The 11,150-nt window shown below is 44.5% G+C and overlaps 1 protein-coding gene across 1 annotated transcript; it reads right to left on the reverse strand.

Annotated features, from left to right (window-relative positions):
- Window positions 1-533: 533 nt before the first annotated feature.
- Window positions 534-8,384, reverse strand: pabpc4 (poly(A) binding protein, cytoplasmic 4 (inducible form)). The gene is made up of 15 exons (XM_079216696.1): window positions 7,826-8,384; window positions 5,604-5,797; window positions 4,828-4,943; window positions 3,698-3,837; window positions 3,506-3,600; window positions 3,294-3,431; window positions 3,101-3,196; window positions 2,685-2,954; window positions 2,358-2,448; window positions 1,842-1,937; window positions 1,611-1,735; window positions 1,431-1,521; window positions 1,218-1,348; window positions 993-1,117; window positions 534-904 (listed from the first exon to the last, which is right to left on the reverse strand). Exons 1-14 carry the CDS (start codon window positions 8,016-8,018, stop codon window positions 1,016-1,018), a joined length of 1,878 nt encoding a protein of 625 aa, XP_079072822.1. The 5' UTR covers window positions 8,019-8,384; the 3' UTR covers window positions 534-904; window positions 993-1,015.
- Between the last annotated feature and the right edge of the window lie 2,766 nt (window positions 8,385-11,150).

Consider the following 11,150-nt stretch of genomic DNA (forward strand, 5'->3'; position numbering starts at 1 on the left):
CTAGAAACGTTTTCAAAAAGAGTTGCATATATCCTATAAAACAGAGGATAACTTGAAAATGTTGGTTTGACCATAAAGGTGATACTCATAACATACTATTTTCATTGTAGCACTGATTTGTTCTTATTTAGAAAATTGTATGCATCTATCATTATTATAGGACTTAATATCAAACCACGCAAAAGTACTTATGATGTGATTTCATGGTAATGAAATCAATGGCAATGATTTTGACCACAAGGTTTATATGGATAACCTCAGTTACAATATCTCTAACTGATGAAAAATAATGCTTTACCTGTCCCTTATGCTGCTTTTAATCATCTGTCTATCAGGTAACACCCCAAATGATACCATTGTAGCCCAGGCATCCATATGATGCTTAGTTTTGAATAGTTTTCTACTCCTAAAGTGCCCTTTAGTCTGGCGTTTGACCTTCTCTGTGCATTACTGACAGGTACGTGTGTCAGATACACACATGGAACTGAATACAGGTTATATGTAAGCATTAAAGTAACACAACAGTAGTCCCCTTGATATATCATCCTTTTATTGAGAATACCGCACACCCATGATAACATGATAGGATGGAAGAAGAGTCCATCGTTTCAAATCAAACATACAAATTTCAAGCAAAGAAAATGAACAAGGCTTATATTCCTTTTATAGAAGGAACGGTTTCTCTCCTTTGGACCTTCATTCAGGATTCATTTGCATCATTGCTTTTCATGAGCAGTTTAAAAGTTTTACAGAATTAGAAAAATTATGAACTGTAATAGTATTATTATTTTTTATTATATTTTTATTATATTATACTTTTTTTTCTTCATTATTGCTGATTCTTCAGAGGAGTCGGGTGTTTGGAGTCAGTGTAGTGTGTCTCTCTGCATCTCTGCTCATTTTTCTGTGCCCGGAAACAACATAATGACATTTAATTACTACCACAAAACATATGATGTATGAATAGCTTGACTGATTATGTTTAATCATACCAATTCAATACAGCAGGCAGTCTTCAGGATGTGGCAGCAGCAACAGTAGGAGCTATGCTGCCCACTTTTTGAGTGGCATCTTTCTTTGCCTGGTGGGCTTGAAGCACGGCGACGGCTTCTTCCACCTTGTGCAAACATAACGTCAAACATGAATAATGACACATACATATGGATAAACAGACACTTCGGTGTGACATTATTGCAAAGATGGAGCTTGCCAAGTACCTTTGAGCGCAGAGACTCATGGGACTCAAGCATATGCAGCAGTTCAGAGTTGTCAATCTCCAGCAACATGCCGGTGATCTTTCCTGCCAGGTTGGCATGCATGGACTGAATCAGCGGGAAAATACGCTCACCTGTTTGGAAAAATTGAGAATGAGTCAACCTACTAAGAACCTGAATCATTACAGTTCATGTATTATGTCAGAGGAGTCTTACCAAGCATCTGTTTCTGCTCCTGAGGCGGCGCAGCAGCCAGCATGGAGGCCGTGAGAGGCTCCTGGCCCTGAACGTGCACGGCTGGCTGAGCCTAGAAAGGACGGATGATAACATAAGGAACATATATAGAGCTGGGGGCTGGATATGCTAGGAACGACGTGATTGGTCTGTCGCTCATACCTGCTGTAAGGCAATAGGTTGCACCACCTGGGGGTTGGGGTTACGGACACCACTGGCATATTTGTAAGGAGGCATGGCCCGGGGGCCTGCCATTGAGGGACGAGGAGCCATGGCCTGGCCGGAGGCTAGCAGCAGAGAGGAAAGTGGCGCAGGAGTCAGTGGGGTCACAACCTCTTCTGTATCATAGGGTTAATAACATCAGAGGCAAGCAGTGGTTGTTAGTGAACGTACCTCGAGGGCCCTGTGTGCCGCCACCGGGACTCATGTGTCTCAGGTTGGCACGGGGTCCTGGCTGACGCAGCGAGCTGGGCATCCCTTGGTAACCACCTGGGAGTGACAGAAGTAGAGCCAAAAACAATGAGACGCGATACAAAACTTAACTGCATTGAGATGTTTTAAATAGCTACATTACCTTATTTCATTTGTGTTCATCAGATATCAGTAAGAATTAATGTGGCTTCATAATTAAATGGTTTATCGAGGAGGAGGAGGAGTTGAATTTAGATATTAATTAAAGTTAATATCTAAATTAAAATTTTTCAACTTCCACATCTATGGTAGAAAAGCATGGATTCCAGTTTTGAAACAAACAAAAAAAAGCAGAGGAAAAAAACTAAAACATTAAAATCAAAACAACGGAGAAAAATCAAAACGATTAGATATTTCTTCAGTTACCTACTAACTATGTTTTAGGTAACTGAAGAAATATGAAAGATAGATGCTCCACATCGGATGCCATGCGCTCACCTTGACCTCTGCCCCCTTGCTGCTGCCATCTGGGGTTGGGTCGCATTTGAGCCATCTGATTGGGTGCATAGTATGTAGTCCTATTCTGGGCCTGGTGGGTACAAGCAAGTGAAATGTATGATTTCATGGCATTAAAGTCCTATCCTAATGACAGCGTCTATCTTTTTAATCCATGGCATTTTCGTTCAAATAAACACAAACAAAAGTAACTCATGAGAAATACGCTACAAAAACTTGGAATTTGTTCTGAATTATTTTAACTTTCTTGGCGTTCTCAATTTAAATAGTAAGTAAGTATGTTGTTTTAACACACTTTGATTCCCACACCTGAGGCACAGCTGGCATGAAGTAGCCACTGGCGGGCTGGAACTGATTGATGATGGTGTTAGCCGGCATGGTCCTCATGCCGGCGATGCGCTGCATGTACTGGTTGGTGAGGTGGGCTTTGCGCTCCTCTTTGCGCTGAGCCAGAGCCACGTAGAGGGGTTTGGAGCCAACGATGCGTCCGTTCATCTCAGTCACGGCCTTGGTGGCCTCTTCAGGGGAGGAGAAGCAGACAAAGCCGAAGCCCTTGGAGCGACCCTCCTCTAGCATCACCTGATATGGAGGCAGATTGTGTCTGGGTCACTTCAAACTCACAATGTTGTTGTTGTATACAACACTGTTGTTGTGTTTATATTGCAGCAATGCATTATCACTTCTCTGGTGGTGATGCGTTGCAGCATCTGTTTGATCCTTCTCACCTTAGCACTTGTTATCGACCCGAACGGAGTGAACTCCTTGCGCAGTTTCTCGTCATCTATGGTGTCATCCAGGTTCTTAATGTACAGATTAACACCCTGAAACCAAAGACGGACAATCATGATACATTCATAGCAGCTTCTTTGGCAGTGACCGGATGAATGTTAATACTGATTAGGATTCATCTCTACAGACCTGATAACGGCTGATCCTCTCTTGTTTCAGCACCTCAAACTTCCTCTTCAGCTCCGCCTGCCGCTCCATCTTCTTCTGAGCGCGGCCCACAAACACAGTCTTGCCGTTGAGGTCGCTGCCATTCATGTCCTCTACAGCCTTTGGATGAAATCATAATTATCTGAGGTAAATACCAATACAGACTTTGTTCATTTCCATTGGGGCCAAAGTACCTTGTTAGCGTCCTCATGTTTCTCGTAACTAATGAAGCCAAAGCCTCTGGATTTGCCAGTGGGGTCTGTCATCACCTTCACGCTGAGTGTTTTCCCTGCAGAGGTTAAAGGTCAGATGAGTGGATCTAAAGACAGCAGAACTAGACCGCACAAACGTTTGGAGCAATACCCATTTATCTCGTCCCATTTTACCATATCTGTCAAAGAGCTCCTTCAGCTGGTCATCAGTCATCTCATCTCCAAAGTTCTTAATGTAGACATTGGTAAACTCCTTGGCTTTGACACCAAGTTCAGCCTCCCGTTCCTTGCGAGATTTGAAACGGCCCACGAACCTGAAGACGGAGGGAGAGCAGCGAAGCACACTCTTGTAAAACATTCCCGACAGTAATGAGAAACACACTAGGATCCTTTTTTCCCGATCTTAAAAACACTTGTTCCAGGAGAAGACGACCTGGACCACGCAAGCAGGGCAAGTCAAAGAGAAGACAGGGACAACATCCAGGAAAAACAAATTCACAGCTATGTCACCATCATTCCTGGTGTCAACAATAATACAAAACATCCATCTGCGGTTAATATCACCAGAGGCAGGCAGACATGTTGGCATGCTAGACATCACAGTGACAACCATCTTAATTCCTGGTCCAAAACTTGATGATGAGGTGGATGGAGAGGGATGGAGGGACAGAGTCTCACAGTACAGAGTGAAGCTGAGGAGGACCAAATTATCTCATATACCTTGCTATGATGACCTCTCCCCTTCTGCCATCCAGTATTGCATTCCTGCATTCGATCCATCACTAAAAACACACAAGCGTGGTCATACACACACACACACACACACACACACATACATACATACGAACACTCCAAGACGGGTGGCCAGCGAGTGGACAAATGAGGCAACACAAAATGCGTCTGGCAGGAAAGATAAGAGTGAGTAGGAGCTTTTAGTTGGTTATCTATCAGATCAGAGGTTATCTTCACACTGGCGGTATTGCGTGATGACCTTATTAGTCAGATTAATCAAACCCATAAACTCACCGACTGAAAAAAGACACAAAATGTCAGTTCACTCAATACGTGTAAAACAAACAAGCCAGGTTTATTTACACACACACAAAGAACACAGATTGAAACGTGTACATGCTACTACTGCACTATTATGACCATAAGCTCAAGAAGTAGTGCTGGACTTTCAAAGCCATCAGAACTGTGAAGTACTGTTAAAGTCATTTTAAAGTTCAAGCTAAATTCTTTAAAAAATACTATCAACAATGAACGCCCCTTTGACCCCAGATCCTAGATGACCAGACACTCACACCTTGCGGTCATTCAGAAGCATGCCGTTCATCTTCTCAATGGCCCGGTCAGCGGCATCCTGGGTCTCGAAGTGGACAAAGGCGTAGCCCTTGGAGCCATTTTCATCACACACCACCTGGAGCAGAAGAAGACATGTGGGTGAAAGTTCATCCAGTGGAGAGGCGTCACAAGCTGTCTTTGAAGCGACAGTTTGAGATTTTGGGGAAACATGCTCGTTCGCTTTCTTGCTGAGGGTAAGACGAGAAGATGCTACACCGCTCTCAAATCTTTGAAAGCTGCACCCAGTTAGCCTAGCTTAGCATAAAGACCAGAAACAGTGGGAAAACAGCAAGCTTGGCTCGCTACAAACAAACATGTTTAATCCATATAAAAGACAAAGTTTAAAATGTGGAATGTTGTGGTTTTACAGGGGTTATTTGCCAGTTGTACACTTCAACAAGATATACATAACTGTTCATTCGTGAGCTTTTGGGAGTATTTTGTCACCTTTGTAAAGAGCCAGGCTACCTGATTCCCCAGTGTCCCGTCTAAGCTAAGCTAACCAGCTACAGCATCATATTTAACTGAGTGGCATCGCTCTTCTAAGCTAACTTTCTGAAAGAATGCGACTCCATGTGTTTACATGAGAACATTTTAAGAGCATAAGAACATTATTCAAACTTGTAATTTAATTTAAGCACATATTGTGTGAACAGTTTTCCCAAAAGTGGGAATAAATACAGTATAAAAAGAAACTTTCTTTCATGCACCTCAGTCGCATTTATGCCAGTTATACCTTGCAGGAGAGGATGTTGCCAAAGGCTGAGAAGGTGTCGTACAGGGCTTTGTTGTCAATGGACTTGTCAAGGTTCTTGATGAACACGTTGCCCACTCCAGATTTCCTGAGGGACGGGTCTCTTTGGGACCACATGATTCTGATCGGCTTCCCTTTCACCACGTCAAAGTTCATGGTGTCCAGCGCTCTCTCAGCTGGAGGGAGGAGGGGCAGAGAGGTGGAGGGAAAGGTCATGGCTGGTTGTTTATATGGAGCCATGAGTCATGAGAACTTATCAGTCACTTGTATGTATATTACACAACATGCTTCCATCTATCATGGACACGAATCAGGCATTTGGCTGCTTTAATGCAGCAGTACCAGTACACGTGTTAGTCTGAGTCCGTTTGTGCACCTGTGCAGTGTGTGTTAAAATGGAGAATCCCCGATGCCAAGCCATTAACAAGGCCCATGTAATACGGGTACCATAGTGCAGTAGACCATGTGGCAATGAGCAGCTGGGACAAGTGTGGGGGACAGCTGCAGTGGGCAAGCTGGGAGCACATGTCCCCCCCCCCCCCCAGCTCGCCACACGCTGCTGGGCCACGTCCCACCCAGGGCCCCCAGATGAAGAAATGGGCTTAAATTGTGGCTTTAAACTGTAATATGTTTAATTTGATCAAATCAGGATGTCTTATTTGAACCCAATTGAATCAACAAGGTTCCAATTCATACAATTTCTTTCTCCGTCTGTTGCTTTAACTCTCATACAGGCTCTCATGTCCATGTGGGCACACGTGCCAAAACATCCTTTTGTTCAGTCACTCCACAGTAACACACACACACACACACACACACACACACACACACACACACACACACACAGGCCAGGCTTTCCAGCTAAAAGTGTCTGGTAAACAAAACGGAGCTGCCTTGCGTCTGCTGGCATCAGCAGTTTGGCTTGCAATTGTACTTTACAGCTCGTGTGCTCAGAGAAGGTGTATGACCGCTGTCAAACGGGGTCTTCTGGAAAGTTCAGAGTGGAAATCGTAGTTTTAAAAAAAAAGGCCCAAAGTGGTCTATGTAATGCGCTGTCCATATTTTAAGTGACGCCATTCGGTAATATGTTGACGGCGTTGCATCACCTGTTGTTGATCACCATTTCTCATCATGTAAAGAGCTTAAAAGTGTTACGGCCAGGCACATTTTGGGCCGCTCAGAAAGATGTTCTATATTTAGAGAGGGGTCCTGGGAGGTATGTGCTGGCATGAAGTGTGAGTAGAGCATTCTCTACCATTGATAGGGAAGAGACACTCCACAAGAATGCCCCATGTCTACACTTCCAAATGGTGTCTTCTCACTCGTGGCCCTTCTTACGTTCATTCAAATGAGCGATCCCTAATCCCTTGATTCGTAACCCGCCATTACTCCAGCTTTTGGTGACCAACTCGCACACAGCTGTTTAACGTTGACACAAGAGGAAAAGAAGTCCACACAATGTAAACAGTATCGCTGGGCCGCTAAGAAAACCACAACACCTGCTACTGTTGCTCAATGCTTTGATGGCATTCCAGTGGATTACCAAATGGCACACATCTCAAGTGGTTGGGATATTACAGGTAAACCAACAGGCTTCTTTTAATTTGTTTAAGTGAAGCTGGGATTCAATCCAAACAGACATATGATCGAGTATTTGCTATGAATGCAGATCATACACGTAACACATAAAGCAGGCAGTGTAGGGGTTATTCTTCAGCTGTGCTTGTCCTTTCTTTTGCCATCAGTGAACATGGCAGCAGAGGGCAATGAGAATTAGTTTTATTCCATTTAAAAATAGGAGAAATGGGTCATTCTGGGCAGATTCAGTGAGGTCTGCAGAGACTTTTTTTTTCTCCAAATGATGTGTTTGGGTTGATTGTTCACTGTGTGTGTGTTTTAACTCTGGCAGTGACAGGAGTGAGGAGTATACAACAACTGGGGCATGCTTATATGGGTCAAAATGAGTCCGCCAACCAGTCTGGGTAACTGCTCGTCTTTACTTGGACTGTACAAATAAATGTTTAAAGTCCAGTGCTTTTTAATTCACCGCCACAGTGTCCCGGATATTGCATTTGCAGCCAGTTTCAGGCTGACATTGAACGCATATACGGTGACATTGTCGATATTTGGAGGATGCACGCTTTCTGCGTCTTGCATCCGCATGCAAACGGCGCGGTGGTCACCTGCCAGGTTTCTTGTCTTACCGTCAGCGGGCTGAGAGAAGTTCACATACGCGTATCCGAGGGACTGCCGGGTGATCATGTCGCGGCACACCCGGATTGAGAGCACCGGTCCGGCTGGGCTGAATTTCTCATACAGCATAGCCTCCGTGATATCGGGGTGCAGGTCGCCAACGTAGAGGGAAGCCATCGGATAACTCCCGGTCTCCGTGTTCATATCTCGGAGATCACAATATGAATAATGAAAGCCAGGCTTCGCTCAAAAAGCGCCGGTATGACTGAGCTGTATTCAGAGTCCGAACTGTGCGTCAATTCGCCCAAATAAGACAGCTGGCTCTTTGGTCCAGCGTGAAGTATTTCTTCCTTTGGTAGACGCCAACTCCGAGTCCTCTTGTTTTAGTATTTTTTTTTAATTATTAATATTTGCTGTTTTTTTTTTTAAATATTTATTAAACGTTTCTATTTCTTTAAGTAAATATTCTTGTTTTTAAATGAAGATTTTGTGGATTTTTATATTTTTTTTATTTTAAGTTTTTCAAGAACGGTGAGTTAGACACTCACGGTTGTTTCGTGGCCAGGGAAAGAGACTGTGTGAGGGAACTCGGACACTTTATAGAGGGTGGCAGTGCGGAGGAAATAGTGATCAGGGTCACACATGGCATAGCGAAAAAGAAAAGAGCACTACTGAGCATGCGCGCACTCTACAGTCCCAACCCTAGAACCCAGCTCCCCACAGCGACATCTGGGTGCTATATGCTCAAACCATGCAGTCTTTTTTTTAACTTTAGAAAGGAAGGTGGGGAAAAACAAATGAGTCAGTCCTTTTATTTCTCAATACTTGCATTTATTGAAGTGCCATTATAGAATATTCTTATCAAAATACAATTATTCTGCTTTGTCCATCATCCTGAGAGAGGGAGACATACAAATTAGTCAAAGTCACATGCAAAGAACATAATGATGTAACACAATTAGCTACCTCAACAAAGCCAGGAAAGTTGAGTGCAGCCCTCTCCGTCTGGGCTCAGATTTTCTTTTAATCCCATCCAGCCGAAATCTTCTGGTCACACCTTTACTCTCTTGTTGTCTCTGCACTTCTTCCTCATAACTCAGCGTCTGCGATCCATCGGTGCCTTTGGAAAACTGGAGTTTGGCGCGAACTATGGGTTGGACTTCTTCTTGGGTCATCACTGCCAGCTCCTCTCTCATTGTGTTACAAGCATTCGGGTTGAGGACATTTGCATTCATGTCAGCCGTCAGGGGGGCGTCAACATCTTGTTGCACCTCTGTGTCAGACGTTCCAGATCTACCAAAGCGCTTTTTTCTTTGAGATTCCTCTGGAAAAGCTGCCTCTTCAGTTTGTGGAGGAATTGCCCAGCCATCAACCAGTGTAAAATCATTTAAAGCCCACTTATGACCATCACTTTCATCTTTGACCATGCTAGTGGTTGCAGTCAGAAGAGGCTCCTGATCTGTGGTTAAAGGTTGAAGATCATGCGACATGGTGCCACTTGCCTTTGTCAACTGATCGTCAGACCCAGAACTGATCTTCTCGGCGTGTTCAGTATCTCGCACCGGTCCAGGCAGCCAAAGGGCCGGTGTGGCATCTTGCTCCTGCATCACAACCAGCACACCCTGAGGAGGTCTTAATGTAGGGGTACCAGGAACAAGCGTGACCTCGGCCACTGCACCGTCAGACTGCATGGAGTCCGCAACAGGAGCACTGGAGGAGTCTTGCGGTTCAGAGGGACGGTCCATAGGTTTGCTCACAATGACTAAGGGGCCAGTGCTGACGATGGCCTTGGCACCTGAAACGAGATGCTGGGTCAGTCACTGAGGAGTTAAGAGACAACTGACAAGTCCATTTATTGTTGCAAAAATAAAAACAAAAAACAAACAAAGCACTGACCTTCAGAAAGGTGCCTGAGTGACAGACCTTTACACCTTGATGTACAGCACTCACACACTTCCAAATTCCCACTTAGGTCCTCCCATCTGAAAGAGAAAAAAAACAATCATTAAGTCATAAATAAAACACCCTACCCACTACATCTGATGCATGTAGCAATACCTTGACTGGATCATGTTGTAGTTGCAGAATTTAGAGCCGTAGTTGACACCCTGGTCTGAGATAAGGACACTACAGTGGATGTACAGCTACGAGAAAATAGAGCAAGGTCATACAGTAAAAAAAAAAAAAAAAAGACAGATAAACATGCTAAAAATAAATAGAGCAAGACTCACCTCAGAAATGAGAAAAGATGTGTCAAGAATAAAATTAACCACATCCGCTCTGTCGGAGGCGACAAAGTGCACAACGGCATCGTGGGAACCCAGTCGGGCCGTGCACCTGGCAGAGAGCAACGGCGTCACAGGAGATTAGATCATGGACAAACGTTGACATTGATTAAACTAACTGCGTACCCTTTATTCATTACGACTGCCTGTCGGGGCCGAGTCTGAGGCTCAGGAGACACAGAGACAAAACAGGACTGGATGAAAAGCTGCTGCTTTGGCCTGGTTTCGGCAGAAACCTGGAGGTTGACAACCTGACCTCTTTCATAGACATTAGAGTCTGCAGTGTCGGTCCAAGACGCTGCAGGAGCAAAAACACACATTTGTGACTACAAAGGAAACTAATATTCAGCTTATTTGAGTCATATTACTCACGATTCATGGCTTTGATGTTAAACGTCTTGCTATATTCAAGCAATGTCGGTGGGGCAAAGTAGTTTGGATATGGCCTGAAAAAGACATGCGTTCTCCTTCAGTATGGTCATTTGTGGCCACTTGCAAATGATCTGGCAACTCAGTAGACAAACCTTTTCGGGACACAAGAGATGTGCACTACGGGACGAGTTTGCCACCAGGTGGTGGGCAGCAATTTGACATTCAAGTGGAGAGAGTTGGTAAACATCACCAAGCCATTCAGCATCTGTGAGGGAGTAGCAGAGACACCTTTACCAAGCTGTGGAAATAGCTAGTAAAGACTTTGGCTCAACTCACCACAGAGGTAGTGCCACAATCGTCCAAACTGTAAGTGAAGACAAATTGGTTTGGCAGCGCTCTGTTGCTATAGCAGCCGTCACCCAACTGCATCTCCTCTCCGGACAGTGCGAGACCATTGGTGCTCTTTTCAACCAGCACAGTGAGCTTGGATTCGTCGCAAAACACTTCTACTCTGGGAACGATGGGCATGGGCGGCAAATCGGCGAGCATGTGGAAGTCAGGGCTCCAAGTCCGCCACGAGCTGAAGACGGTGTCACTGGCCGGAGGAGGGAAGTCCAAATCTCTTTCAAAGGGAAAAGGGATGATGTCGTTAAAAAAATCTGGAACATCATGAAAAAAT

Source organism: Taurulus bubalis (assembly GCF_910589615.1).
Source record: "Taurulus bubalis genome assembly, chromosome: 4".
NCBI classification, from domain to species: domain Eukaryota; kingdom Metazoa; phylum Chordata; class Actinopteri; order Perciformes; family Cottidae; genus Taurulus; species Taurulus bubalis.